Raw genomic sequence first — 27,535 nt, forward strand, 5'->3', positions numbered from 1 at the left:
AAAATGGGAGAGGGGGATTTAAAAAGGGAGGAAAAACGGATTTACAAAAAAATATTGTTGTCTGTCCTCACGGGGATTTTCTCCTCTTGTGTAGTGGCTGGAGGGTGCAGAAGGGGATGTGCAGGAGCCCCGACCATATCACTTGGTTTTCTCTTTATTTTAATTTATTTCCTCCCCTCCTCAGCTTTTTATCCTTTCTCGGAGTGAATGGAAGGAGATTTGGGAGCTTTGGGCAGGCAGAACTTTTTCCGAGGAAAATCAGCTGAGGTGGAGGAGTTGGTGCCCACGGCAGTGAGGGGGGATGAACGGGGAAGGGAGATGGATTTTTCGGGAGAAGCTGCGGGGTCGTTCCACCTTGCAGCCAGCAGGGCCAGGAACAAAAGGAGCTGGATGGGACAGCCAGGAAAAAATCGGGTTTTATATGTATATATATTTATATTTAATTTATATATGTGTGTATATATACTTGTGCGAATTTTCTTTGCTCCACTGATTTGGGGCAGGTTTTGCCTTTCAGGTTAACCCTTTAGGAGCAGCGTGAGATGTTTGCTCCTTCCTTTAGTTCACACGATGGACTATGGGTTCTTTTGAATGTATTTTGAATTTTTAAATGAAACTTTTAATGAATTACGTATTTTTATGAATTTTATGGGGCTTTCGAATGAATTGGGATGGAGCAGCCCAAGGTGCCTCCCTGGCCCTGCGGCTGATTTTTGGGACTTCCCCTGCCCTTTCCCAGCAGGTTCCCCCCTGGGCAAACCCTTGGCAAACAGGTTTGCCATCATTTCCCTGGGCTGGCATCCCCGGAGCCCAGGAGAGGGGAGCTCGGGGCGCTCATCTCCCCGGCGCTGGGGAGAATCCCCTTGGGCTGGGCAGGAGGAGGAGGAGGAGGAGGAGGAGGAAGGACGGGCGAGGCCGTTCCCTGCCGGCTGTGCCAAGGGGAGCGGAGGCGTGCTGTCCCCACCCTGCCGGGCTGCGCTTTCTCCCCGGACCTGCCGGACCGGTCCCATCGCCGCGGAGGCACCGGAGCCCCTCTGAAACCCTCTGAAAGCATCACGGCGCGATGCCCGAGCAGCGCTGGGCTGCCCCGGGGGGTTTCCCGCTGGGGAAAAGGGATTTTTTTTTTTGGAAAGAGCCGTGCTGGGAGTGGTTCCTCCGAGGTTTCGCCGCAGTCAGCAGCTTAGCGTTCTTATCTCTCCAGGAGTCAGCAGCGTAGCGTTCTTATCTCTCCAGCGTCGCGTTCTTATCTGTGCAGCGTGCCTCTGCTCACGCTCTCACGCCGAGGGTGAAGGACTCTGTGCCGAAGCCGTGGAGCCGCAAGGGTTAAAGCAGCCACACGCGGGGGCTTTGAACCCGGCTTAACTCGGAGCCCTAACTTTGTGTTTAACTTTGTATTTCGGAGCCCTAACTTTGTGTTTAACTTTGTATTTCGGAGCCCTAACTCTGTGTTTAACTTTGTATTTCGGCTCTCCCAGCGGCAGGAAGCTGCGCCCGCAGCCTCTGCTTGCCTTGGCACGGTTTTTCCAGCGAGCTCTGCTGTATTTTTTAGCTGGCTGGAAGCTCCCCCTGCTTGTCAGCAAACAGCTCGGCGCGCTGGCACCGAAATCCCCGTGCCGAGCACCACAGAGAGCAGAAGGACCCCCTCCATCCCTGGCAGAGCCCTTGGAGGGTCTTCACCAGGCTGTCCAGCCCGGACGCTGCGGTGCTGGACTCCCCGGGTGCCACCACCCGGCGTTGGCACGGCCGGGTGGCTTTGGCGTGTGCCTGGCACGGCCCCGGTGCTGCCGGGAGCCCTGGCCGGCCGTGCTGATCCAGATTTGGGGTTATTTGGGGTGAAACAGCCCCTGGCACCGGCGTGGCCAACTCGGCGGCTTCCTGCCGTGCCAGCCGGGATGTTCCCTCCTGGCATGGCTCCAAAACCCCCCTCTCCTCCCGGTGCCGCTTCCTTCAGCGCGGGCAAGCTGTGCCACCGCGGCCAGGGGCACCCTGCCTGTGCCACCACAGTCAGGGACACCCTGCCTGTGCCACCCTGCCTGTGCCACCGCGGTGAGGGACACCCTGCCTGTGCCACCGTGGCCAGGGACACCCTGCCTGTGCCACCGCGGGCGTGGTGGCCTCGGCGGGTGATGGAAATCCCGAGCGGTCCCCGTGAGTGATTTCGAAAGTGGCTGGTGGGGTGGGGACGTGGGAGGGCACGGTGGAAAGCGGCCACGAGCTGAGCTGAGCTGCTCCTCTCTCACTCAGCCAGGCAAAACCCGCGTGGCTTTGCCAGCAGCCATTCCTCGCGTGGCTCCTCCACGTCTTCTCTCCTCCTTGGTCAGAAAATGCAATGAGGAAAGGGGAACTAAAGGAAGCAGAGGGGAAAAATTAGGGTTGGGGCTCATGGGGATGCTCACGTCTCTTCTCTCTCCCTGCTCGCAGACAGGTTTGGCGGGCGACGCGGTTGATGGACCCAGCAGAAGCCAAATGGAAGAAGGGCCAATTAATTATGTGGAAGAAAGGCGGCTGAAGGAGGGCAGCGGGCTCAGCCTGGTGAATGGAGGCCGGCCGGAGGCGGGGGGTACCGTGCTGATGGAGCCCAGCAGGTGGTCACCCGGCCAGCCGCCCGCCGCTGGCAAAGCCCACCTGGAAGACGTCCGGAACCTGGTGGCCTTCTCCGCGGTGGCTGAAGCCGTTTCCTCCTACCGGCTCCCGCCGCCAGGATCGCCGTCGCTGCTGTTCGACTCGGAGATGAGCCGGGGCGGGCTGGGCACGGCGGACGGGGTGCCACGGGGAGAGGACCTGCACGCCCTCAAGGCCGCCCTGGCTTTGGCCAAGCACGGCGTGAAGCCCCCCAACTGCAACTGCGACGGCCCCGAGTGCCCCGACTACCTGGAATGGCTGGAGCAGAAGATCAAGACGGCTCTCGGAGAAGAGCTGGCGTCACCGCGGCCCCGCGCCGCCGCCGTCCCCCCGCCTCCTCCCCCAGAAGGTGCTATTGACCCCCAGCCGGTGCCTGAGGCTGCCGAGCCGTGCCCGCCCGACGGCCTCCCCTTCTCGCAGAGCGCGCTGACCATCGCCAAGGAGAAGAACATCAGCCTGCAGACCGCCATAGCCATCGAAGCCCTGACGCAGCTCTCGGCCGCCCTGCCCCAGCCCGCGGGCGATGGGCAGCCCCCGCCGCCCCCCGCCGTCCCCTTCGGCCCCGGCCCCCTCTGCCCGCCGGGGGCCGCGTGGCAGCGAGGGGACGAGCCCCGGTACCCGCCGGAGCCGGGAGCAGCGCCGGAGCCGTTTTTTGGCGCGGCGCCTCCGCGGGGGAACTTCGCCGCCTCTTGGGGGCTGGAGGCCGAGGGGGCAGCGGGGGCTGGAGACCCCATGGCAGAGCTGGAGCAGCTGCTGGGGAACGCTGACGACTACATCAAGGCGGCTTTCAAGAGACCCGAAGCGACAGCCGGCAAAGTGACAGCCCCCAAAACGGAACCCCCCGAGCAAGCACCCAGCAAAGAAGCGCCGGGCGGCCCCCGCGCGCCACCAGAGCCCGACCTGCACAAGAAGACGCAGCTGGTCCTGCAGCAGCATCTCCACCACAAGCGCAGCCTCTTCCTCGAGCAAAGCCTGGCGGCGGCGGCGGCACCGCCGGAGCGGCCGGGCGGCTGGTGGGCCCCCGGCACCGCCGCCGCGCCCCCCAAGCCCTTCGAAAAGCAGCCCAAAGAGAAGAAGAAGAAAACGCCGCCCGAAAAGCCCCCGCCGGCCAAACCTCTCCGCAAGCAAGTGCAGATCAAGAAGGCGAAGCAGAAGGACTCGCAGCCGCTCTTCCCGCCCCTCTGGCAGATCAGCCTGGAGGGGTTCCGGGCGCCCGCCGAACCCCCCGCCGAACCCCCCGCCGAAGAGATGCAAACGGAGCCGCCGCCGGCCGTCCCGCACCAGCCTCTTGCACTACCCCTGCCCGCAGCATGCCCCCCGCCACCAAACCCCCCGGACGGCGTCCCCCCGGCTCCCGACTCTCAGGAAAGGGGTGCCCCCGGGGGGGGCCCCCAAATGCACGCGGCGCCGGCGGGCTCCACCGGCTCGGAGGAAGCGCCGGCTGCCCCGCCGCCGGCCGGCTCGGCTCCCATCATGGTGGATGACAAGTTGGAAGAGCTCATCCGACAATTTGAAGCCGAATTTGGGGAGAATTTCAGCCTGCCGCCCCCCGAGACGCCTGCCCCGCCGCCGGGGGGGCCAGCACCAGCCCCGCAAGGGTCCCCCACCGCGGCCACCGCCGCCGGCCCGGCTCCCAGCGGCGCTCCCAAAAGCGTCTCTCCAGGGAAGGGGCCGCTGGCAGAGCCACCCTTCACTGCCCGCTCCCCCAAACAGATCAAAATCGAGTCTTCTGGTGCTATCACCGTGGTGTCTACCACGTGTTTTTACTCTGAGGAAAGCCAAAACCCAGAGGCGGACGACGCCGACAGAACGCCCACCAAGGACGAGGTGCCGCTGACGCCGACCCTGAGCAGCTTCTTGGAATCTCCGCTGAAATACCTGGACACGCCGACCAAAAGCCTCCTGGACACCCCTGCCAAGAGGGCACAGGCCGAATTCCCCACCTGTGACTGTGTTGGTGAGCGAGCAGCCGTGCTGGGGAGGGCGGCAGAGGTGGCTCTGCAGGGTGGGGTTGACCTGGGGTGGATAAGGGAGCCCTGGCATCAGCAAAGCCCCGATTTCTGGGGAGGTATGGCACTCACGTGGTGAAACCCCGGTGCTGTGGAGCTCCCTTCTGGTTTCTCTCCTACTCTCTTGTTTTTACAGTTGGATGGAAATGCCGAGTGCCTGCCTGAGTCAGCGCGGGGGTGGCGCTGGTGCCACTGGCTGTGCCGGGCTGGGGGGGTTGGATGAGCAGCAAAACCAAAGGGCTCTTGGGTTTTCCTTCTATTTAACCCCAACCACCTGAATCCATGGTGGTCCCAGTGCCAAAACCCACCTAAATTCTCTCTCACCTGGTTATTTCTGGTGTTTTCAGCCAAATTCGCTGGTTCAGGTTGCTTTGAGTAACCCAAACTTTGGCTTGATGCTTGTGCTTATCACTGGAGAAATAATTTGCTGCTGGGATGTTGCCTTGTTCACTGGCCAATCCCACTGGGGTGCATTGAGAAATCACCAAACTCTTGGATTTGTGAGGTTCTTTGTGGTTATTTTTGGTGTGCATTGGCATTTCTTAGACTTTGCACAGGTGCTAGAGAATTCCTACCCAGTCCTTGCAGCCCACCTCCATCTGAGTGTGGGGAGCTGGATATTCCCTCCCCAATATTTAGACTGGACCCATGTGCTCCCCTGGGAGCAGCAAGGAGAGGATTTGGGGGCATCCAGCTGGAAAAAGCACCCCCTCACTGCTGGGAGAGGATGCCCAGGGCTAAGCACAAGCTGCACTTTGTTAGTGGAGCTTATGATTATTTATTTATTTGCTTGTAAACAGCACCAGAAATGAGCCCAAGCTCCACAGAGAGGAGGGAAAGCTTTCCTGAAGCCACTCACACCCAGCCTCGGAGTTTGCCAGGAAAAGATTTGTTAGGGGCTGGGAGAGGGGGGATTCCCCCCCTTCCACTCCTCTGTTTTCTCAGGGAAAAGCTGTGGGAGAAAGAAATGCAGCAGGAGAGGGCTCGGTGCTTTATTGGGCTGTTGGAGGCTGTAATAAAATGAGCTTTTTTCAAGCATCCCATATTGATCCCTGTCTGGACAGCTGCAGCCCAGCTGAGCCTGGCTTTCTCCTCGGCCTGGCTCCCGGCCAGCTGGACATGATGGGAATGAAAATCAGGGTGGTGAGAGCAGAGGGATGCAAAGACACATCAGCCCTGGCCATGGTGCAGGACACATCCCAGCCGGTGGTTTTGGAGCATCCCAGGGGTTTGCTCTGTGTGGGGCTGTGTGCCAGTGTCCTTCTCCTGCAGCCCCAGGATCCTCTTCTTGTAGCCGAAACCGTCCTCCTGTAGCCCAAACCCTTCTCCTGTAGCACAAATCCTCCTCCCATAGCCCAAATCCTCCTCCTGTAGCCCAAACCCTTCTCCTGCAGCCCAAATCCTTCTCCCACAGCCCAAATCTTCTCCTGTAGTTCAAATCCTCCTCCTGTAGCCCAAACCCTTCTCCTGTAGCCCAAACCCTTCTCCCATAGCCCAAATCCTTCTCCTGTAGCCCAAACCATTCTCCTGTAGCACAAATCCTCCTCCCATAGCCCAAATCCTCCTCCTGTAGCCCAAACCCTTCTCCTGCAGCCCAAATCCTTCTACCATAGCCCAAATCTTCTCCTGTAGTTCAAATCCTTCTCCTGCAGCCCAAACCCTTCTCCTGCAGCCCCCTTTCCCTCCTGCCTCTCCCCCAGCAGCAGCTCCTTCCTCACAGGGGCTCAGCCAGCTCAGGGCATCCCATGAGCATCCCCAAATCCTCTGGGAAAGCCTGAAGAGTTCCCTGCCCCCAAAATCATCCCATGGTGGCAGCACCCAGCTGGGCTGGTGCCCGTGAGAGGCTCTGGACAGGAACCCTGGGCTGGGAGCAGGACGAGGAGGGAGTTTGGAGATTTGGAATCTGCATCTCCCACCCAGCAGAGCTCCAGTGGGAGCTGGTGGGCAGCAGGATGAGGAGGGGGTTTGGAATCTTCATCTCCCACCCACCCAGCCAGTGGGAGCTGGTGGGCAGCAGGATGAGGAGGAGGTTTGGAATCTTCATCTCCCACCCACCCAGCCAGTGGGAGCTGGTGGGCAGCAGGATGAGGAGGGGGTTTGGAATCTTCATCTCCCACCCACCCAGCCAGTGGGAGCTGGTGGGCAGCAGGATGAGGAGGGGGTTTGGAATCTCCCACCCAGCAGAGCTCCAGTGGCCAGAGCAGATTCCCTGGATGGAGCTGTGGTCACTGCCAGGGTCCTTCCAAGGGCTGTGCCTGCTCAGGGCGGTTTGGGGTCCCAAAAAGGGGTGGGTGTCATGGCTGAGGGTTCTCCAGCAGCATTTCCGTGCTGGCCCAATCCTCCAGAGCAGGGAATGAGGAGCTGCTGGTGACAAACCCTGGATTTGTGGTGCAGCAGAGCTCGGTTTGAGGGGATTTGGGTGTCTGGAACCCTTCGGGGCAGCCGGTGAAGGTGCAAACCCCAAAACCTCTGTGCCCCTCCTGTCTCTGCAGAGCAAATCGTGGAGAAGGATGAGGGGCCCTACTACACCCACCTGGGCTCGGGGCCCACCGTGGCCTCCATCCGGGAGCTCATGGAGGAGCGGTAAGAGCCCCTCCCCGGGCTGGGGTCCTGTCAGGGCACTGGGGACCTGCGAGAGTGGTTTGGGTCCTGTCAGGGGAGTGGGGAGTGAGCGGGGTCCTGTCAGGGGAGTGGGGACTTGAGAGAGTGATTTGGGTCCTGTCAGGGGAGTGAGGAGTGAGTGGGGTCCTGTCAGGGAAGTGGGGACTTGAGAGAGTGAGTGGGGTCCAGTGAGGGTGACTGGGGTCCTGTCAGGGCGACGGGGGCTCTGTGGGGCTCTGAGGGTCCCACGAGGACGATGGGGGCTCTGTGGGGCTCCTGAGGGTGATGGGGGCTCTGTGGGGCTCTGAGGGTCCCACGAGGGCGACGGGGGCTCTGTGGGGCCCACGAGGACGATGGGGGCTCTGTGGGGCTCCTGAGGGTGACGGGGGCTCTGTGGGGCTCTGAGGGGCCCACGAGGGCGACGGGGGCTCTGTGGGGCTCTGTGGGGCCCACGAGGACGATGGGGGCTCTGTGGGGCTCCTGAGGGTGATGGGGGCTCTGTGGGGCTCTGTGGGGCTCCTGAGGGTGATGGGGGCTCTGTGGGGCTCCTGAGGGTCCCACGAGGGCGATGGGGGCTCTGTGGGGCTCTGAGGGTCCCACGAGGGTGACGGGGGCTCTGTGGGGCTCTGTGGGGCCCACGAGGGCGACGGGGGCTCTGTGGGGCCGCGGGGCTGACGGCCGTGCCCCGGCAGGTACGGTGAGAAGGGCAAGGCCATCCGCATCGAGAAGGTCATCTACACGGGCAAGGAGGGCAAGAGCTCCCGGGGCTGCCCCATCGCCAAGTGGGTGAGTGCCCCTCGTCCCCGTGCCTGGCCACCAGCAGTTCCCTGTGCCAGGGGAGGGATGCTGGATTTATGGCAAGGAGGAATTGAGGGAACCTCACTCCCTGGGGCTGCCCATGCTCGGCACCTGGGGAACAGCGTGTCCAGTGCCCAAATCATTGTTCTGCAGCCCAAACCCTTCTCCCATAGCCCAAACCCTTCTCCTGCAGCCCAAACCCTTCTCTTGTAGTTCAAATCCTTCTCCCATAGCCCAAACCCTTCTCCCATAGCCCAAACCCTTCTCCCATAGCCCAAATCCTTTTCCCATAGCCCAAACCCTTCTGCAGCTCAAATCCTTCTGCAGCACACATTCTTCTGCCATAACCCAAACCTTTCTCCTGCAGCCCAGATCCTTCTCCTGCAGCCCAGATCCTTCTCCTGCAGCCCAAACCCTTCTCTTGTAGTTCAAATCCTTCTCTTGTAGCCCAAACCCTTCTCCCATTAGCCCAAACCCTTCTTCTGTAGCCCCCTTACCCTCTTGCCTCTCCCCCATGCAGCAGCTCCTTCCTCAGCCAGCTCAGGGCATCCCAGGGGATCCCTGTGGATCCAGGAGATCCCTCTTGATCCAGGGCATCCCAGGGGATCCAGAGGATCCCAGGGGGTCCCCGTGGGATTCCCCAGCCCGGCAGGTCTGAGCGGGCCCCTGCGCTCCCCAGGTGATCCGCAGGCACAACCAGGAGGAGAAGCTGCTGTGCCTGGTGCGGCACCGCGCCGGGCACCACTGCCAGAACGCCGTCATCATCATCCTCATCCTGGCCTGGGAGGGCATCCCCCGCACGCTGGGGGACACGCTCTACCAGGAGCTCACCGACACCCTCACCAAGTACGGCAACCCCACCAGCCGCCGCTGCGGCCTCAACGACGAGTGAGTGCCACCGGCAGCACCGCCCGGCCGGGGAGGCGGCTGGGAACGGGAACGGGAACGGGATATGGGATATGGGGTGTGGGAATGGGGTGTGGAACGGGGTACGGGAATGGGATATGGGGTGTGGGAATGGGGTGTGGAACGGGGTACGGGAATGGGATATGGGGTGTGGGAATGGGGTGTGGAACGGGGTACGGGAATGGGGTGTGGGGTGTGGGAATGGGAATGGGGTGTGGGAATGGGAATGGGAATGGGGTGTGGAACGGGGTACGGGAATGGGGTGTGGAGTGTGGGAACGGGGTATGGGAATGGGGTGTGGGAATGGGAATGGGGTGTGGGAATGGGAATGGGGTGTGGGAATGGGGAACGGGAACGGGACATGGGGTGTGGGAACGGGGTATGGGAATGGGAATGGGAATGGGGTGCGGGAATGGGAATGGGGTGTGGAACGGGGTATGGGAATGGGATATGGGGTGTGGGAATGGGGTGTGGAACGGGGTACAGGAATGGTACATGGGGTGTGGGAATGGGAATGGGGTGTGGGAATGGGAATGGGAATGGGGTGTGGAACGGGGAATGGGAACGGGACATGGGGTGTGGGAACGGGATATGGGGTGTGGGAATGGGAATGGGGTGTGGAATGTGGGAACGGGGTGTGGGAATAGGATATGGGAATGGGGTGTGGGAACAGGGTATGGGAATGGGGTACGGTGTATGGGAAAAGGACATGGGGTATGGGAATGGGAATGGGAATGGGGTGTGGGAGTGGGAACGGGGTATGGGATACGGGAACAGGAGTGGAATGTGGGAATGGGGTGCGGGAATGGGATATGGGGTGTGGGATATGGGAACAGGAATGGGATGTGAGAATTAGGTGTGGGAATGGGGTGTGGGAACTGGGTACAGGAATGGGATATGGGAATGGGGTATGGGAACAGGATGTGGGAATGGGAATGCGGAATGGGAATGGGATGCAGGAATAGGGTACAGGAACAGGATGCGGGGACGGGATGCGGGAATGGGATGCGGGGCTCCCTCCCGTTCCCAGAGCTGCCGTCACCGCGCGGCACCGGCGGCTGACGCTCCCTCGCCGTGTCCCCCCGCAGCCGGACCTGCGCGTGCCAGGGCAAGGACCCCAACACCTGCGGTGCGTCCTTCTCCTTCGGCTGCTCCTGGAGCATGTACTTCAACGGCTGCAAATACGCCCGCAGCAAAACTCCCCGCAAGTTCAGGCTGGTGGGAGACAATCCCAAAGAGGTGGGTGATGCAGGTGGAGCGGGGGCAGCGCTGGTGGGGTGGTGGCTTGGAGCTCCTTTCCTTCAGGACTCTGAAAACAGGATTCCTTGTGGGGTTTTTTATGGGCTAGAGATGAGGAAAGGAAAGGGGGCATGTGGAAATCCGAGAGGCTCTTTGGTCAAACGCAGCGGACAGTGAGGCTGGAGCTTGAATGGCGAAATCCTCATGGGGAATTTAAGCCACGTGCTCTGTGCCGTGGTGGATATCGTGGGAAGGGTTGGCTGCCGTGTGCTGTCTGTGGGCTCTGTCCCCAGTTCCATCCCTGCTGCCAAATCCACTGGGTAACATCCTCCTCTTTTCCCTGCCACAGGAAGAGCTGCTCCGGAGAAGCTTCCAGGACTTGGCCACCGAGGTTGCTCCGCTTTACAAGAGGCTGGCACCGCAAGCCTACCAAAACCAGGTCCTGGTCACCCCGGCCCTTGGCACACACAGCTGGAATGGGTTTGGGGTGGTGCTGTTTGGGGGATTTTGGGTGACCAGCTCCTTCCTGCACAGGTCACCAACGAGGATGTAGCCATCGACTGCCGGCTGGGCTTGAAGGAGGGGAGGCCGTTCTCGGGGGTGACGGCGTGCATGGACTTCTGTGCTCACGCTCACAAGGACCAGCACAACCTCTACAACGGCTGCACCGTGGTAAGCAGGCACCTGGCAGGGCTTTCCGAGGAGTTCCCCCCTAATTTGGGATGCTCCTTTTCGAGGGGCTCCATCCCCACTTGTCCCACCCTGGTGACTCCAGGTGTTTGGTGTGGGCACACCTCACACGAGCTGCTCAGCTCTAACAGGGACCAGCACCTACTTTTGTCCAGCCTAAACCCCATGAGAGGTTTCCAACCACCAGCTGGGGACCAGAGCGGGCTGGGGGGATGCCATGCTGGTGTGGCTTCACCTCAGTGTGGTGAAGAAGTGGGAAGTTCGGCTCGTCCAGCACGGGCCACACATCCATCAGCATCCCGCTGACAGCACCTGCTCTGGCCAGGTCTGCACGCTGACGAAGGAAGACAATCGTGTGGTGGGGAAAATTCCCGAAGATGAGCAGCTGCACGTCCTCCCCCTCTACAAGATGTCCAGCACGGATGAGTTCGGCAGCGAGGAGAACCAAAATGCCAAGGTGGGCAGCGGGGCCATCCAGGTGCTCACGTCCTTCCCCCGCGAGGTCCGCAAGCTGCCCGAGCCCGCCAAGTCCTGCCGGCAGCGGCAGCTGGAGGCCAGGAGAGCTGCTGCCGAGAGGAAGAAGCTGCAGAAAGAGAAGCTGATGACGCCGGAGAAGATCAAGCAGGAAGCGCTCGAGCTCCCCACGCTCCAGCCAAATGCAGGTAACGGGGGCAGAGGTGAGGTCCTGCCGCCCCGAGCCACCCGGAGCGCGCGTGAGGGGCTGGGGGTGTGGCCGGGGACATTTTTGGGCCTCTGTGCTGTGGTGCTGGGTGGCATCTCTGTGCCAGCTGGGTTTTCACGAAGGTGCGAATCGATGTCGGCGCGCCAGGTGAGGGCAAGCGATGCCAGCCTCTGCGGTTGGCTGGCAAACCCATCAGCGTGGGAGTTCTGAGTCTGGCCGACTGTTCTGGGCTCCTGGCTCCCCTCCGGTGGCGTCCTCGGCCGGCAGGTCACGGGGGCTGTGTGTGCTGTCCCACAGGTATGGCGTTGAAAGGCGGGATGCCCCCGCAGCCGCTGAAACCCTCCATCAAGGTGGAACCCCAGAGCCATTACAACGCCTTCAAGTACAACGGCAACGCCGTGGTGGAGAGCTACTCGGTGCTGGGCAGCTGCCGGCCCTCCGACCCCTACAGCATGAACAGTGTTTACTCTTACCATTCCTACTATGCACAGCCCAATCTGCCTTCCGTGAACGGGTTTCACTCCAAGTTCGCGCTTCCCTCCTTCGGGTATTACGGCTTTTCCAGCAACCACGTGTTCCCCTCGCAGTTTCTCAATTACGGGGCGCCCGAGAGGAGCGGGAGCAGCTGGGTCAGCAACGGCTTCGAGAAGAAGCCCGACGTCTCGGCGCTGCAGGAGAACCTCAACCACACCTACGGGAACGGCAGTTTCCCCGAGCCCGTCCCGCACAGCGTGCGGAGCAAGAACCACCACCAGCGCACCTACGAGCGAGCCAACCGCTACGCCAGCCAGCAGAAAGCGGCGGCGGCAGCGGCCGGGGCGCACAGGACTAGCTCGGGCTCGGAGGAGGCGCCGGCGTTTGCACAGAACTGTTTCGGCAGCCGGCCCATCAAGCAGGAGCCGCCGGACCCCCCGCCCGCCATCGAGCCCCTTCCCGGCGCCGGCTTAACGCTGCCGGCCGTCCCCGCGCACGGCACAGCGCCGGAGCAGCGCTGGAGCCCCTTCAAGGCGCCCCGGGGCACGGCTTCCCCCGAGAGGACTAGCACGGCCGAGGGCTCGTGGAGCGCGCCGGGCTCGGGCGGGCGGGAGAAGCCGAGCGCCTTCGACGCCGCCGTGCGCTTGCCGCCGCCGGAGAAGCAGTGGCCCGACGTCCTGGCGGGAGAGCCGGCGGCGGCGGCGCACGGCTCGGGCTTGCTGCCGAAACCGTGGAGCCCCTGCAAGCTGGGGGAGACGGCGCTGGCCGGCACGGGCGCCCCGAGCCTGCTGGGGTCACTGGGGTTCAGCTCGGCTCTGCCAGGGCTCCCCGGCTTCCCCGAGGAGCCGTGGGGCTCCATGAAGGCGGAGGAGCGGAGGACGCCGGCGCCCAGCCCGGGGCTGCCGGAGAAGCCTTGGGAGGCAGCGGTGGGTGAGAAGGGGGCGGCAGGGCCCCGCCAGGAGAAGCCGTGGGACCCCTTTGGCCTGGAGGAGGATCTGCCGGAGAAGGCGGTGAAGGAGGAAGAGGAAGAGGAGGAGGAAGAGGAGGAGGAAGAGGAAGAGGAGTGGTCGGACAGCGAGCACAACTTCTTGGACGAGAACATCGGCGGCGTGGCCGTGGCGCCCGCCCACGGCTCCATCCTCATCGAGTGCGCCCGGCGCGAGCTCCACGCCACCACCCCGCTGAAGAAACCCAACCGCTGCCACCCCACCCGCATCTCCCTCGTCTTCTACCAACACAAGAACTTGAACCAGCCCAACCACGGCCTGGCGCTGTGGGAGGCCAAGGTGAAGCAGCTGGCGGAGCGGGCTCGGGCCCGGCAGGAGGAGGCGGCGCGCCTGGGGCTGCCGCCGGACGCCAAAGCCTTTGCCAAGAAGCGCAAGTGGGGCGGCGCGTTGGCGACCGAGGCGCCCAGCAAGGAGAGGAGGGACTCGGTGCCCACGCGGCAGGCGGTGGCCATCCCCACCAACTCGGCCATCACTGTGTCCTCCTACGCCTACACCAAGGTGACGGGCCCCTACAGCCGCTGGATCTGACACCGAGGCGACCGCCATGGCCCCATCTTACCTCAACCCTCGGCAGCGCCGCGGCCCGGCGTTGCTTCGTGGTGCTTTCTCCTCGGGCGTGGGGGAGAAGAAAACAGAAGTAAATAGACGAGACCGAAGTGAAACACAGCAACCACAAAAAAAAAAAAAATCCAACCCATAGGAAATGAGCCCAGCACGTAGTTGGGAGCAGCGGAGCCGGCGCGGGCTCACGCCGTCGGAGAGCTGCGCCTGGCGAGGAGTTGGCAAACCAAGCAAAACTTGGTTAAAAAACCCAAGAGGAATGATGGTGTTTGATGATTTTAGGTAATCTCATATTTATATCTCCATGTTTTTTAATCTAGCCTCGAATGAATTTCCTAGCGCCCTTCCGCAAGGAGAGGTTTTTAATTCCGCTTAAAATGGCCTGTTTGTTGGATTTGATTTTATTTTGTTTTTTACTCTGATGACAACGACGAAGCCGATCTTCGAAAGAGAAGCCAACATTGGAAAACCACCCTAGTCATGAATCCAAACCAACCTGAACACCAAACCAGCTCAAAGGCAAGAGGCGACTCCCTCCAGCTCCGCCGCATGGGGGCTGGCGGGACCGTGTGCTTTACCGTCAGCCGGGCACGCTGAACATCCAATCCTTTTTATTCCGAGGACCTAAAAATACCAATTTTGCGGCTCGAGGAGTCGTTTCTCGCGGCGACGGGAGCCCGCCAGCGAGCGGGCTGTCCCGGGACGGCGCGTCTCGGCTCCGGCGGGATCGGCTCTGGGCCGCGGAGCAGCCGGCGCCTCTCCCGGCGCCGGAGACCTCAGGACACGTCCGGGCTGGGGAGCGCCGCTGCCGGGCGCCGCGCTCGGGCTCGGACTTGGGGCTCCTTTGCCCGCGGCCTCCGGGCGAGCGGCAGCGGCGGCGTCTCCGTAGGAGCCGACGGGACAAAAACAGAAGAAAAAAAAGAAAAAAAAAAAAAACCACACACAAAGAAGAGGAAAACGAACACAAACCACAACCCCAAACTGTGAATAGCGAGTGTTGCTCTCTGTACATCACTGTTGCTAAAGTCTGGTGCTTTCCGTCTCCGGGGGACTTTCTCCGTGCAGTCGGCTCTGGGAAGGGCGAATCCCAAGACTCGGCTGGCCAAAAGCCCGCCGGGTCCGCCTTCCCCGCCGGGGCTCGGTGCTCTTTTCTCTCCCCGGGTGCCATCCCTCCTTCCTACGGATCACCGTTCTTCCCTCAAAGAAACGAAACAAAAACCCCCAACCCAACCAACAACCCAGCAACGACGACAACCGCGTGGTGCTTTTCCAACGCTCTCGGTCGATTGTCTCGCCCGGCGCCGGGACGGACGGAGCGCGGCCGAGCCGCCCCGCGGTTCACCGGGAGCGCGGCCGGAGCCGGGGCCCGGCGTCCCCGCGGGGTCGTTGCTTTTGCACTTTGAGGTGCCTTTTGGAGAGCCAGCGAGGCAGCGCCGACGCCGTCGCCGTGCCGGGATCACCTCGTGTTTACCGTCACCCTCCTTCCCCTCCCCATCGCGCACGGGCACGGATCAGCAGGATCTCGGTAAAGCAGCCTGAACATTGACGTGGTCTGATTTTAAACCTGTAAATAGGGAAAGAAAATTTTTTAAAAGCACTTTCACCTAGATTTAAAAAAAAAAGGAAAAAAAAAAGAAAAAAAAAGAAAGCGAAAGTTAAAAAAAGCAAACAACTCCCCTCTTTCCTCTCCCCCCACTCCCCCCCAACTTGAAGCAGTATGTTTTAAACAAGATTATCGTGGGAGAACTGTAAATAGTGGCAGAATATTTAACATGCTTTGTCCGTCCTTCATCATTAATGAATTTTTTTGGGGTGTTTTTTTTTTGTTTTGTTTTTGTTTTTGGTTCATTTTTTAACCGTAATCTGTAAAGCCGCGTATATTTGACAAGGAAACTCAACGAGCTATTCCCGCTTTTCTTAGAAATACCCAATAGCATATCAGGATTGTAAGAGCCAGATTTTAGGGACGCCGGTGGCGGGCGATGCCGGGACCCGCCGTGTCGCCGCGGTTCGGAGCGCGGGGCGGGGACGATCCGGGGCCGGGTTCGGGTGCCGGCCCCGCTGGCGTCGCCCGGGTCTCTGGCTGGCGCGACGGGGGTGCCTTGGAGGAGAAGGAGCGCTGGGAGAAGGCGATGGTCCGTGGAACCTGTCTAAGTCCTGCTTCCTCAGAGGTTTTTCGGTGCAGGGAGCGGCCGGTTCGGCCCGGGAGAGCGGCGAGCTGCCGGCGCCGCGGGTCGGGGAGCGAGAACTGCTGCAGTCTCAACGTTTTTACACTACATCAACTTCGTCTAACCTACCTCAACTCTCAGTCATGACAAATTCGCACGCTTCTGACTTCTACACAAACTCGAAATCTATGCACAGCTCTTTACCCCTTGCTGCTGAGAGGCTGTTTCCAAGCAAAATCTTTTCCCTTTACCCGTCCCGGCGGCCGCGCTCGGCCCGCCCGTGCCGGAGCCGCGGGGGTGGCGGAGCTCGGCGGGGAGGGATGTTTTTACCGAGCGGGATGTGGGGACCTGCTTTTGGAGCGGGTCGTGGCCACATCGGTGCTAGAACAACGCCCGTGGTGGGAACCCCAGGGAGGGCTCGGCACGGGGAGCCCCGACCGGCTCCTCCGTCCCGCTTTGGCTTTTCTGGCCGCGGTGCTTCGCCTCGGGCAGGAAAGGGGCGAGGAAATTGGGGTCCCCCTCCGTCTCGATGCTCTCGGCATGAGGCATGGGAAGGAGAAGGAAACCAGAATCCCTGAGGTGCCTCAATTGCTGATTTTTCCTTTTAATACTGGAGTACGCTTTGTGGGCTCTATAAGGCATATTTTTATTAAATGAAATCTTGTAATACAAACGGTGCTATGGTGTTTTAACAAACTGTATCACGCTTCTGCCTGATTCCATCTCGCTGAGGTGCTACTAATGTATATATCAAATTAAGGAACCAAGATAAAAAAATACAAAAAAACAAAAAAACAAACAAAAAAAAAAGCAAAAATTAAGCAATGTCGTTGAGAAGGAAGTTTACTTTTCCGGAGCGACAGCTCGAGGCGTGCCGGGAGCCAGTTGGGTTTATGCAAACGGAAAGAGGCGCCGCGTCGTGGTGGAGCCGTTCCCTGTGGGACGAGGTGCTAGAGGTGACATCTGGGCGTGGGCTCGGCCAGGTGTCCCCAGTGCTCGGCCAGGTGTGTGGTCATGGTGCTCGGCCAGGTGTGTGGTCATGGTGCTCGGCCATGGTGCTCAGCCAGGTGTTTGGTCACCATATGGTCACACCATATGGTCATGGTGCTTGGCCATGGTGCTCAGCCAGGTGTTTGGTCACCATATGGTCATGGTGCTTGGACAGGGTGCTCAGCCAGGTGTTTGGTCACCATATGATCATGGTGCTTGGACAGGGTGCTCAGCCAGGTGTTTGGTCACCATATGATCATGGTGCTTGGACAGGGTGCTCAGCCAGGTGTTTGGTCACCATATGGTCATGGTGCTTGCACAGGGTGCTCAGCCAGGTGTCCCCAGTGCCCAGACAGGTGTGTGGTCATGGTGCTCAACCACGGTGCTTGGACAAATGTGTGGTCATGGTGCTTGGACAGGTGTGTGGTCATGGTGCTCGGACAGGTGTGTGGTCATGGCGCTCAACCACGGTGCTCAGCCAGGTGTGTGGTCATGGTGCTCAGCCACAGCGCTTAGACAGGGTGCTTGGACATGGCGTGTGGACATAAGTGCTTGGACACGGTGCTCGGTCACACCTCGTAGACGCGGTGCTTGGACTCGGTGCTCAGGCTCAAAATTCTCAGCCACAGGTCATGGACGTGGTGCTCAGCCACAGGTCATGGACGTGGGGTGGTCTTGGACGTGGTGCTCAGGAACAGTGCTTGGCCACTCCTTGTGGACACGGTGCTTGGCCGTGGCGCTCAGTGCGGTGCTCAGATGTGGTGCTCGGTCCCCGTGCTTGGTCACTCATGATGGATGTGGTGCTTGGACGTGGTGCTTGGACATGATTCTTGGACATGGTGCTTGGCCACACATGATGGACGTGGTGCTTGGACGTGGTGCTTGGACATGATTCTTGGACATGGTGCTTGGCCACACATGATGGACGTGGTGCTTGGACGTGGTGCTTGGACATGGTGCTTGGTGCAGTGCTTGGCCATACATGATGGACATGGTGCTCAGACGTGGTGCTCGGACACGGTGCATGGACGTGGTGCTTGGGTAAGGTGCTCTGCTGTGGTCTCAGTCATGGTGTGTGGACATGGTGCTTGACCACGGTGCTTGGACATGATGTATGGACGTGGTGGACATGTTCTCGGACATGGTGCATGGACATGGTGCTCGGGCATGGTGCTCAGCCATGCACCATGGATGTGGTGCTCAAACATGATGTGTGGACAGTGCTTGACCGCAGCACTCGGACCTGGTGCTCGGACCTGGTGCTTGGACATGGCGCATGGATGTTGGTGCTCGGACATGCTGGACATTGGTGCTCGGACATGGCGAGTGGACGTTGGTGCTCGGCCACGCACCGTGGACATGGTGCTCAGGTGTGGTGGTGGGTGGACACGGTGCTCAGACGTGGCACACGGACACGGGTGCTCTGCTTGCTGCTTGGACTCGACTCGGTGCTTGCCCACGGTTCCTGGACCCGTGCTCGGCCGTGGTGCTCGGCCACGATGGGATTTGACCGTGTGTGGTGGACATGGTGCTTGAGCGTGGCGCTCCACGGTGGTGCTCGGGCACGTGCGTGGACACGGTGCTCGGACACGGCGTGTGGACACGGTGTGGGCCGTGGGGCTGGGACACGGCGTGTGGACACGGTGGTTGGCCATGGAGCATGGGCATGGTGCTCAGACATGGAGCATGGACACGGTGGCTGGGCACAGAACACGGACACGGTGGTTGGACACAGAGCATGGACACGGTGGTTGGGCATGGAGCATGGACACGGTGGTTGCCCAGAGCATGGACACGGTGGTTGCCCAGAGCATGGACACCATGGCTGGACACAGAGCATGGACACGGTGGTTGGGCATGGAGCATGGACACGGTGGTTGCCCAGAGCATGGACACGATGGTTGCCCACGCTGCCCGGGCATGGCACACAGCTCGGTGCTGCTCGGGCACACCCCTGGCACCGCCCGGCCGGGCCCGGTCCTGGCGCTGTTCCTCTTCAGCACCAACCTTGAGCAGCCAACCCCACCCTGCGCTCCTGGTGCTCAGCACCGCGCCAGCCCCATGTCCATCCCTGTGGCCATCACCATGTCCATCTCTGTGTCCATCCCGTGTCCATCCCTGTGTCCATCCCGTGTCCATCCCTGTGGCCATCCCGTGTCCATCCCTGTGGCCATCCCCATGTCTATCATCATGTCCATCCCATGCCCATCCCTGCATCCATCCCTGTGTCCATCCCTGTGGCCATCACCATGTCCATCACCGTGTCCATCCCTGTGTCCATCACCATGTCCATCACCGTGTCCATCCCTGCATCCATCCCTGTGTCCATCTCTGTGTCCATCACCATGTCCATCCCGTGTCCATCACCATGCCCATCCCTGCATCCATCCCTGCGTCCATCTCTGTGTCCATCCTGTGTCATCCCTGTCCATCCTGTGTCCATCACCATGTCCATCCCGTGTCCATCCCGTGTCCATCCCGTGTCCACCCCGTGTCCATCCCATGCCCATCCCTGTGTCCATCTCTGTGTCCATCACCATGTCCATCACCGTGTCCATCCCTGCGTCCATCTGTGTGTCCATCCTGTGTCATCCCTGTCCATCCTGTGTCCATCACCATGTCCATCCCGTGTCCATCCCATGTCCATCCCGTGTCCATCCCGTGTCCATCCCGTGTCCATCCCGTGTCCAGCCCTGCCCAGGCTCCCACAGCTCCTCGCTCTCTCCGCGCTCCTCCCGCCTCTTTCGTTTCCCCTTCCCGGATTTTTGGGTTGATTTTCCTTTTTTTGGCGTTTCTTGGTGCTACTCCCCCCCGCGCCCCCAGCAGATACCTCAGCCCCAGCCCGGGTGCAGCTCCTCCGGGATCAGGGATCCTTTCCCAAATTTCTGGGATCCTTCCCCAATTCCTGGGATCCTTTCCCAAATTTCTGGGATCCTTCCCCAATTCCTGGGATCCTTCCCTAATTCCTGGGATCCTTCCCAAATTCCTGGGATCCTTCCCCAATTCCTGGGATCCTTTCCCAAATTTCTGGGATCCTTTCCCAAATTTCTGGGATCCTTCCCCAATTCCTGGGATCCTTTCCCAAATTTCTGGGATCCTTCCCCAATTCCTGGGATCCTTCCCTAATTCCTGGGATCCTTCCCAAATTCCTGGGATCCTTCCCCAATTCCTGGGATCCTTCCCTAATTCCTGGGATCCTTTCCCAAATTTCTGGGATCCTTCCCCAATTCCTGGGATCCTTCCCTAATTCCTGGGATGCTTTCCCAAATATCTGGGATCCTTTCCCAAATTTCTGGGATCCTTCCCCCAGTTCCCGGGATCCTTCCCCAATTCCTGGGATCCTTCCCTAATTCCTGGGATGCTTTCCCAAATATCTGGGATCCTTCCCCAGTTCCTGGGATCCTTCCCTAATTCCTGGGATCCTTTCCCAAATATCTGGGATCCTTTCCCAAATTTCTGGGATCCTTCCCCCAGTTCCCGGGATCCTTCCCCAATTCCTGGGATCCTTCCCCAATTCCTGGGATCCTTTCCCAAATATCTGGGATCCTTCCCCAATTCCTGGGATCCTTTCCCAAATTTCTGGGATCCTTCCCCAATTCCCGGGATCCTTCCCCCAGTTCCTGGGATCCTTCCCCCAATTCCCGGGATCCTTCCCCAAATATCTGGGATCCTTTCCCAAATATCTGGGATCCTTTCCCAGTTCCTGGGATCCTTTCCCAATTCCTGGGATCCTTCCCCAATTCCTGGGATCCTTCCCCAAATATCTGGGATCCTTCCCCAAATTCCTGGGATCCTTCCCTAATTCCTGGGATCCTTCCCCAAATTCCTGGGATCCTTCCCTAATTCCTGGGATCCTTTCCCCAATTCCCGGGATCCTTCCCCAATTCCTGGGATCCTTCCCCAATTCCAGGGATCCTTTCCCAAATTTCCAGGATCCTTTCCCAAATTTCCAGGATACTTTCCCACATTCTCGAGATGCTTTTCCCTGCATTTCCAGGATCCTTTCCCGAATTTCCAGGATCCTTTCCCGCATTTCCAGGATCCTTTCCCGCATTTCCAGGATCCTTTTTCCTGAATTTCTGGGATCCTTTGGGGCTTTCCTCCTGCCTTGCCCTCCTTTTCCCGTTTCCAGCCGGGTTTTCCCATTTCTGCGCCTCCTTCAGGGAATTCCGACCCCGCCGCGATTTCCCCGCTTGGGTCACGAGGAGGGGCTGTGGGATCCTTCATTTGGGAATCAAATTGGATTGATTTTATTTTATTTTATTTTATTTTATTTTATTTTATTTTATTTTATTTTATTTTATTTTATTTTATTTATTTTATTTTTATTTTATTTTATTTTATTTTATTTTATTTTATTTTATTTTTTTATTTTATTTTATTTTATTTTATTTTATTTTATTTTATTTTATTTTATTTTATTTATTTTATTTTATTTTATTTTATTTTATTTTATTTTATTTATTTTATTTTATTTTATTTATTTATTTTATTTTATTTTATTTTATTTTATTTTATTTTATTTTATTTTATTTGGAAATCCTTTTTTTTTAAATTTTAGAAATTTTATTTTATTTCCTTCATTTCATTTAATTTCTTTTTTTTTTCATTTTTTAAACTTTATTTTATTTTATTTAGAAATTCAATTTTATTTTGATTTTTTTGCATTTTTAAAAATAGTTATTTTTTTATTTTATTTTATTTTATTTTCTTGCACCATGGCAATTCCAAATTAACAACCCGAGTGTGTTTCTTGTGGGATTCGGGAATTCGGCCAGAGGGGAACCTTGGCAGCGCTTTTGGGGATTTTTTTGGGGGATTTTTTATTTAATTTATTTTGGGATTTTTTTGGGGTTATTCTGGTGCTTTTTGGGTTTTATTTTGGGATTTTTTTGGGGTTATTCTGGTGCTTTTTGGGGTTTATTTTGGGATGTTTTTGGGGTTATTGTGGTGCTTTTTGGGGTTTATTTTGGGATGGTTTTGGGGCTGTTCCGGCGCTGTTTGGGGTTTATTTTGGGATTTATTTTGGGGTTTATTTTGGGATGTTTTTGGGGCTGTTCTGGTGCTGTTTGGGGTTTATTTTGGGATTTATTTTGGGGTTTATTTTGGGGTGGTTTTGGGGCTGTTCCGGCGCTGTTTTTGGTTTATTTTTGGATGTTTTTGGGGTGGTTTTGGGGCTGTTGTGGCGCTGTTTTTGGTTTATTTTTGGATGTTTTTGGGATGGTTTTGGGATGTTTTTGGGATGTTTTTGGGATGTTTTTGGTTTATTTTGGGATGGTTTTGGGGTGTTTTTGGGGCTGTTCCGGCGCTGTTTGGGGTTTATTTTGGGATATTTTGGGGATGTTTTTGGTTTATTTTGGGATGGTTTTGGGGTGTTTTTGGGGCTGTTGCGGCGCTGTTTTTGGTTTATTTTTGGATGTTTTTGGGATGTTTTTGGGGCTGTTCCTGCGCTGTTTGGGGTTTATTTTGGGATGGTTTTTGGGATGGTTTTGGGGTGTTTTTGGGATGTTTTTGGGATGGTTTTGGGATGTTTTTGGTTTATTTTTGGATGTTTTTGGGGTGTTTTTGGGGCTGTTCCGGCGCTGTTTGGGGTTTATTTTTGGATGTTTTTGGGATATTTTTTGGATGTTTTTGGTTTATTTTTGGGGTGTTTTTGGGGTGTTTTTGGGGTGTTTTTGGGATGGTTTTTGGATGTTTTTGGGGTGTTTTTGGGGCTGTTCCGGCGCTGTTTGGGGTTTATTTTGGGATGTTTTTGGGATGGTTTTTGGATGTTTTTGGGGTGTTTTTGGGGTGTTTTTGGGATGGTTTTTGGGATGTTTTTGGGGTGTTTTTTGGATGTTTTTGGGATGTTTTTGGGGCTGTCCGGGGCCGTGGCAGCTGCGCGGAGGCACCGGGGGATCCCAAATCCCGTCGGGTTCCTGGCTGGGGTTACTTGAAATGAAGTTCTGGGGGCGGATCGAGGAGCGCTAGAACTTTCCCCACGTCTCAAGGCAATAGGATTAATTAATGAATGAATTAATTAACGTGTAATTAAACTGTAGATACTCCTAGGACGGGAAATTGATGCCGATTATTTTATTTTGTATCGTTTTTCCCTTTTTGTGTTGTTTTTCCCCTTTGCCCTCCTTTGCTTTCCCCCAGTGTTTCAATAAATTTATTTTTTAGGATTCCTAAAAATGGCAAGTTCGGATCCTTCCCCCCTCCCCCCCGGTTTTGGTTTTGTTTTTTTGGGTTTTTTTGTTCTGTTGTTGTTTATTTTTCATTCGTATTTGATTCTGAGTTGGGCTGTGTTATTATTCCCGATACCTTTAAAATATTGTGGGTGTTTTAATAAATTTTATATTTATTTTTTGCACTCAACACGAGGCTCGGCTGCAGTTCCTGCGGGATTGGGGTTTTGGGCTTGGGGTTTTGGGATTGGGGGTTTTGGGGTTTTTGGGGTTTTGAGATTGGGAGTTTTGGGCTTTTTTGTGTTTTTTGGGATTGGGGTTTTTGGGATTGAGGTTTTTGGGGGGTTTGGGGTTGAGGTTTTTGGGGTTGGGGGCTCTGAGTGTGGGGACTCCTCTGGGTAAGGATGGGGCTTTTTGTGGGGGCAGGAGGGATTTTTTGGGGGGGTCATTTTGTGTTTTTTTTGGGGTCAGTTTGTGTTTTTTTTGGGGTCAGTTTGGGTTTTTTGGGGTCAATTTGGGTTTTTTTGGGGTCAGTTTGGGTTTTTTGGATGTCAGTTTTGGTTTCTTTGGGTGTCAGTTCGGGTTTTTTTGGGTCAATTTGGGTTTTTTGGGGGTCAGTTTGGGTTTTTTTGGGTGTCAGTTAGGGTTTTTTTGGGTCAATTTGGGATTTTTTGGTGTCAGTTAGGGTTTTTTTGGGTCAATTTGGGGTTTTTTGGGTGTCAATTAGGGTTTTTTTGGTGTCAGTTTGGTTTTTTGGGTGTCAGTTAGGGTTTTTTTGGGTCAATTTGGATTTTTTGGTGTCAGTTTTGGTTTCTTTGGGTGTCAGTTTGGGTCTTTTTGGGGTCAATTTGGGTTTTTTGGGTGACCTGTGGCGCCCTTGGGGCGGCGCCGCCCCCCGGGTCCTCCGAGCCGCCAGGGGGCGCTGTGGCGGCGCTGGCCCCGCCCCCTCTGCAGCGGCGCGCTCTGATTGGCTGAGCGGAGGTGAGCGGGCGCGCCCCCGGCATGGCGGCGGCGCTGGGCCGGGCCCCGGTGAGTGAGGGCGGGCCCGAGGCCGTCCGTCCGTCCGTGTGTCCCTCTGTCCCTCTGTCCCTCTGCCCCCGTGTCCTTCTGTCCCTCTGCCCCCATGTCCCTCTGTCCCTCTGTCCCTCTGCCCCCGTGTCCTTCTGTCCCTCTGTCCCTCTGCCCCCGTGTCCCTCTGTCCCTCTGTCCCTCTGCCCCCGTGTCCCTCTGTCCCTCTGCCCCCGTGTCCCTCTGTCCCTCTGCCCCCGTGTCCCTCTGTCCCTCTGTCCCTCTGCCCCCGTGTCACTCTGTCCCTCTGCCCCCGTGTCCCTCTGTCCCTCTGTCCCTCTGCCCCCGTGTCCTTCTGTCCCTCTGTCCCCCCGCTGCCGGTAAGCGCGGCCCTCTCCCCTCCCCGCTGTCCCCCTTCCCGCCCTCTCCCGGTGTTCCCCTTTCCCCGGTACCGCTCCCGGTGCTTCCGCTGCTCCCGGTGTCCCCCGGGCACAGGGAACCCCCAAACCGCCGCGCCCCAGCCCGCGATCCTCCGGTGAGGGCAGCTCCCGTTCCCAGCGCTCCTCCTCCCGGTTCAACCCCATCTCCCGGTCCCGTCCCATCTCATCTCCCGGTTCAGTCCCACCATCTCCCGGTTCAGTCCCATCTCATCTCCCGGTCCAGTCCCATCATCTCCCGGTTCAGTCCCATCATCTCCCGGTCCAGTCCCATCATCTCCCGGTTCAGTCCCATCTCATCTCCCGGTCCAGTCCCATCTCCCGGTTGAGTCCCATCATCTCCCGGTCCAGTCCCATCATCTCCCGGTTCAGTTCCATCTCCCGGTTCAGTCCCATCATCTCCCGGTTCAGTCCCATCTCTCGGTTCAGCCCCATCTCATCTCCCGGTCCCGTCCCATCTCATCTCCCGGTTCAGTCCCATCATCTCCCGGTTCAGTCCCATCTCATCTCCCGGTTTACCGCATCTTCTTCTGCCTCCTGCAGTACCGGCACCTTCCCCTTCCCTTCCCTTCCCTTCCCTTCCCTTCCCTTCCCTTCCCTTCCCTTCCCTTCCCTTCCCTTCCCTTCCCTTCCCTTCCCTTCCCTTCCCTTCCCTTCCCTTCCCTTCCCTTCCCTTCCCTTCCCTTCCCCGTTCCCGGGCTGTTTCGGGGTCCCTCGGCGCCGTTCCCGTTCCCGGGCTGTTTCGGGGTCCCTCAGCGCCGTTCCCGTCCCCAGCTCTGGCTGCGCTGCCGCTGCTGGCGGGGTCTGGCCTCGGGCACGGCCGGGGAGTCGCGCCTGGAGCAGCGGCTGCGGGAGAAGTTCCCGCGCGCCTCGGCCATCAAGGTGGTGGATATCTCAGGTACGGCTGAACCCGCGCCTAAACCCGCGCCTAAACCGCTCTTTGTGATCCTAAACCGCTCTTTGTGATCCTAAACCTGCTCTTTGTGATCCTAAACCGCTCTTTGTGATCCTAACCTGCTCTTTGTGATCCTAACCTGCTCTTTGTGAGCCTAAACCCGCTCTTTGTGATCCTAACCTGCTCTTTGTGATCCTAAACCGCTCTTTGTGATCCTAACCTGCTCCTAAACCGCTCCTGTGATCCTAAACCTGCTCTTTGTGATCCTAACCTGCTCCTAAACTGCTCTTTGTGCTCCTAAACCTGCTCTTTGTGATCCTAACCTGCTCCTAAACTGCTCTTTGTGATCCTAAACCTGCTCTTTGTGATCCTAACCTGCTCCTAAACCGCTCCTGTGATCCTAAACCTGCTCTTTGTGATCCTAACCTGCTCCTAAACCGCTCCTGTGATCCTAAACCTGCTCTTTGTGATCCTAACCTGCTCCTAAACCGCTCCTGTGCTCCTAAACCTGCTCTTTGTGCTCCTAAACCTTCACTTAAACCACTCTTTGTGCTCCTAAACCTGCTCTTTGTGATCCTAAACCCACTCCTAAACCGGTCCTGTGTGCCTAAACCTGCTCTTTGTGATCCTAAACCCACTCCTAAACCAGTCCTGTGTACCTAAACCCACTCTTTATGATCCTAAACCTGCTCCTGTGTGCCTAAACCCACTCATGTGTACCTAAACCCACTCTTGGTTGCCCTAAACCCACTCCTGTGTGCCTAAACCCACTCATTATTGCCCCAAACCCACTCTTGGTTGCCCTAAACCCACTCATTATTGCCCCAAACCCACTCGTTATTGCCCCAAACCCACTCTTGGTTGCCCAAATCTGCTCTTGGTTGCCCAAGCCCGGTTTTTAGGGGGAGCCCCGTCAGTCTCCAGCCCCCCCTGGGCTGCGGGGACCCCCAGGCAGGGCAGGAGCATGAGGGTGCTCAACCCTGGACTTCAACTGAAGTTAATTAACGTTAATTGGGCCGGGTGGCCAGGGGGCTGCGGCGACATGTACGAGATCCACGTGGAGTCGGAGGAGTTCCGGGAGAAGCGGCCGGTGCAGCAGCACAGGATGGTGACACAGGTGGGGAACGGGCACGGGAGAGGGAACGGGGAACGGGGAGAGGGGACGGGGAGGGGGAATGGGGAACGGGGAGAGGGAACGGGGAATGGGGAGAGGGAACTGGAGAGGGAATGGGGAATGGGGAGAGGGAACAGGGAGAGGGAATGGGGACGGGGAGAGGGAACGGGGAGAGGGAACGGGGACGGGGAGAGGGAACGGGGAACGGGGAGAGGGAACGGGGAATGGGGAGAGGGAATGGGGAGAGGGAACAGGGAACGGGGAGAGGGAATGGGGAATGGGGAGAGGAATGGGGAGAGGGACGGGGAGAGGGAATGGGGAGAGGGAACAGGGAGAGGGAACAGGGAGAGGGAATGGAGAACGGGGAGAGGGAATGGGGAGAGGGAATGGGGAGAGGGAACGGGGAGAGGGAACTGGAGAGGGAATGGGGAGAGGGAATGGGGAGAGGGAATGGGGAGAGGGAACAGGGAGAGGGAACTGGAGAGGGAACTGGAGAGGGAACTGGAGAGGGAACGGGGAGAGGGAACAGGGAATGGGGAGAGGGAACAGGGACGGAGAGAGGGAATGGGGAGAGGGAATGGAGATGGAATGGGGGAAAGGGGATGGGTGAGAGGGACAAGGAACAGGGAGAGGGAACAGGGAATAGGGAGAGGGAACGGGGAACGGGAGAGAGGATGGGAAGAAGGAGAGGGGATGGGGAATGGGGAGAGGGAATGGGAGAGAAGGAAGGGGCAGAGGGCCGCCGTGGGGCCGGGGTGCAGCAGCCCTGGGTGCGGGACCGGGGCCGCTCCCGAGCCGCGCTCGCCCGCAGGCGCTGAGCGAGGAGATCAAGCACATGCACGGCCTGCGCATCTTCACCTCGGCCCCCAAGGCCTGAGGCTGCCCCGGGCCTGAGAACGGCCCCGGCAGAGAGCCCAGCCCCAAAAACGGCTCCAGGAAGGAACCAGGGCTGCCCCCAGCCCCAAAAACGGCTCCAGGAAGGAACCAGGGCTGCCCCCAGCCCCAAAAACGGCTCCAGGAAGGAACCAGGGCTGCCCCCAGCCCCAATAAAGAGCTGCAGGACGGGCCCAGGGCTGCCCCCCTGGCTGCAAAACCCTCCCAGTGTTGTGTGTCCAGTCCTTGTGGGATGGGAGGAGGGGAGAAACTCCTTTTCCTCCGAAAGAA

General features: G+C 58.1%; 2 protein-coding genes across 4 annotated transcripts in view; both read left to right on the top strand.

Annotated features, from left to right (window-relative positions):
• Positions 1-14,535, top strand: part of TET3 (tet methylcytosine dioxygenase 3) — a 26,668-nt gene extending 12,133 nt beyond the window's left edge. Inside the window, exons 2-10 of one of the 2 annotated variants that reach the window (XM_085559313.1) lie at positions 2,422-4,579; positions 7,124-7,214; positions 7,925-8,018; positions 8,710-8,918; positions 10,025-10,175; positions 10,525-10,614; positions 10,710-10,847; positions 11,191-11,527; positions 11,845-14,535. In XM_085559313.1, the coding sequence (XP_085415439.1) occupies positions 2,467-4,579; positions 7,124-7,214; positions 7,925-8,018; positions 8,710-8,918; positions 10,025-10,175; positions 10,525-10,614; positions 10,710-10,847; positions 11,191-11,527; positions 11,845-13,556 (4,935 nt within the window). In that variant the 5' untranslated portion in view covers positions 2,422-2,466 and the 3' untranslated portion in view covers positions 13,557-14,535. Of the gene's footprint in view, positions 1-2,109; positions 4,580-7,123; positions 7,215-7,924; positions 8,019-8,709; positions 8,919-10,024; positions 10,176-10,524; positions 10,615-10,709; positions 10,848-11,190; positions 11,528-11,844 lie in introns of those variants that run through there. The other variant, XM_085559311.1, reaches the window with a different exon arrangement.
• Positions 14,536-23,894: 9,359 nt separating this feature from the next.
• BOLA3 (bolA family member 3) lies at positions 23,895-27,467 on the top strand. Of its 2 annotated transcripts, none has more exons than XM_085559314.1 (4): positions 23,895-24,460; positions 25,137-25,260; positions 26,286-26,374; positions 27,183-27,467. In XM_085559314.1, the coding sequence occupies exons 1-4, from the start codon at positions 24,041-24,043 to the stop codon at positions 27,246-27,248; spliced, it is 699 nt and encodes a 232-aa protein (XP_085415440.1). In that variant the 5' UTR covers positions 23,895-24,040; the 3' UTR covers positions 27,249-27,467. The 2 variants fall into 2 exon arrangements, with proteins under 2 accessions (XP_085415440.1, XP_085415441.1); XM_085559315.1 differs by having other exon boundaries at positions 23,895-23,946.
• The last annotated feature ends 68 nt before the right edge of the window (positions 27,468-27,535 follow it).

This window comes from Lonchura striata, chromosome 22 (genome assembly GCF_050655825.1).
Source record: "Lonchura striata isolate lonStrDom1 chromosome 22, ASM5065582v1, whole genome shotgun sequence".
NCBI lineage: Eukaryota > Metazoa > Chordata > Aves > Passeriformes > Estrildidae > Lonchura > Lonchura striata.

Excerpts from the sequence above, each read along its gene's own strand:
- BOLA3 (XM_085559314.1), top strand. The coding sequence starts at position 24,041 with ATGTCCCTCTGTCCCTCTGTCCCTCTGCCCCCGTGTCCTTCTGTCCCT. Across the intron at positions 25,261-26,285 it reads CAAGGTGGTGGATATCTCAG|GGGGCTGCGGCGACATGTAC; the intron begins GTACGGCTGAAC and ends CCGGGTGGCCAG. Across the intron at positions 26,375-27,182 it reads AGCACAGGATGGTGACACAG|GCGCTGAGCGAGGAGATCAA; the intron begins GTGGGGAACGGG and ends GCTCGCCCGCAG.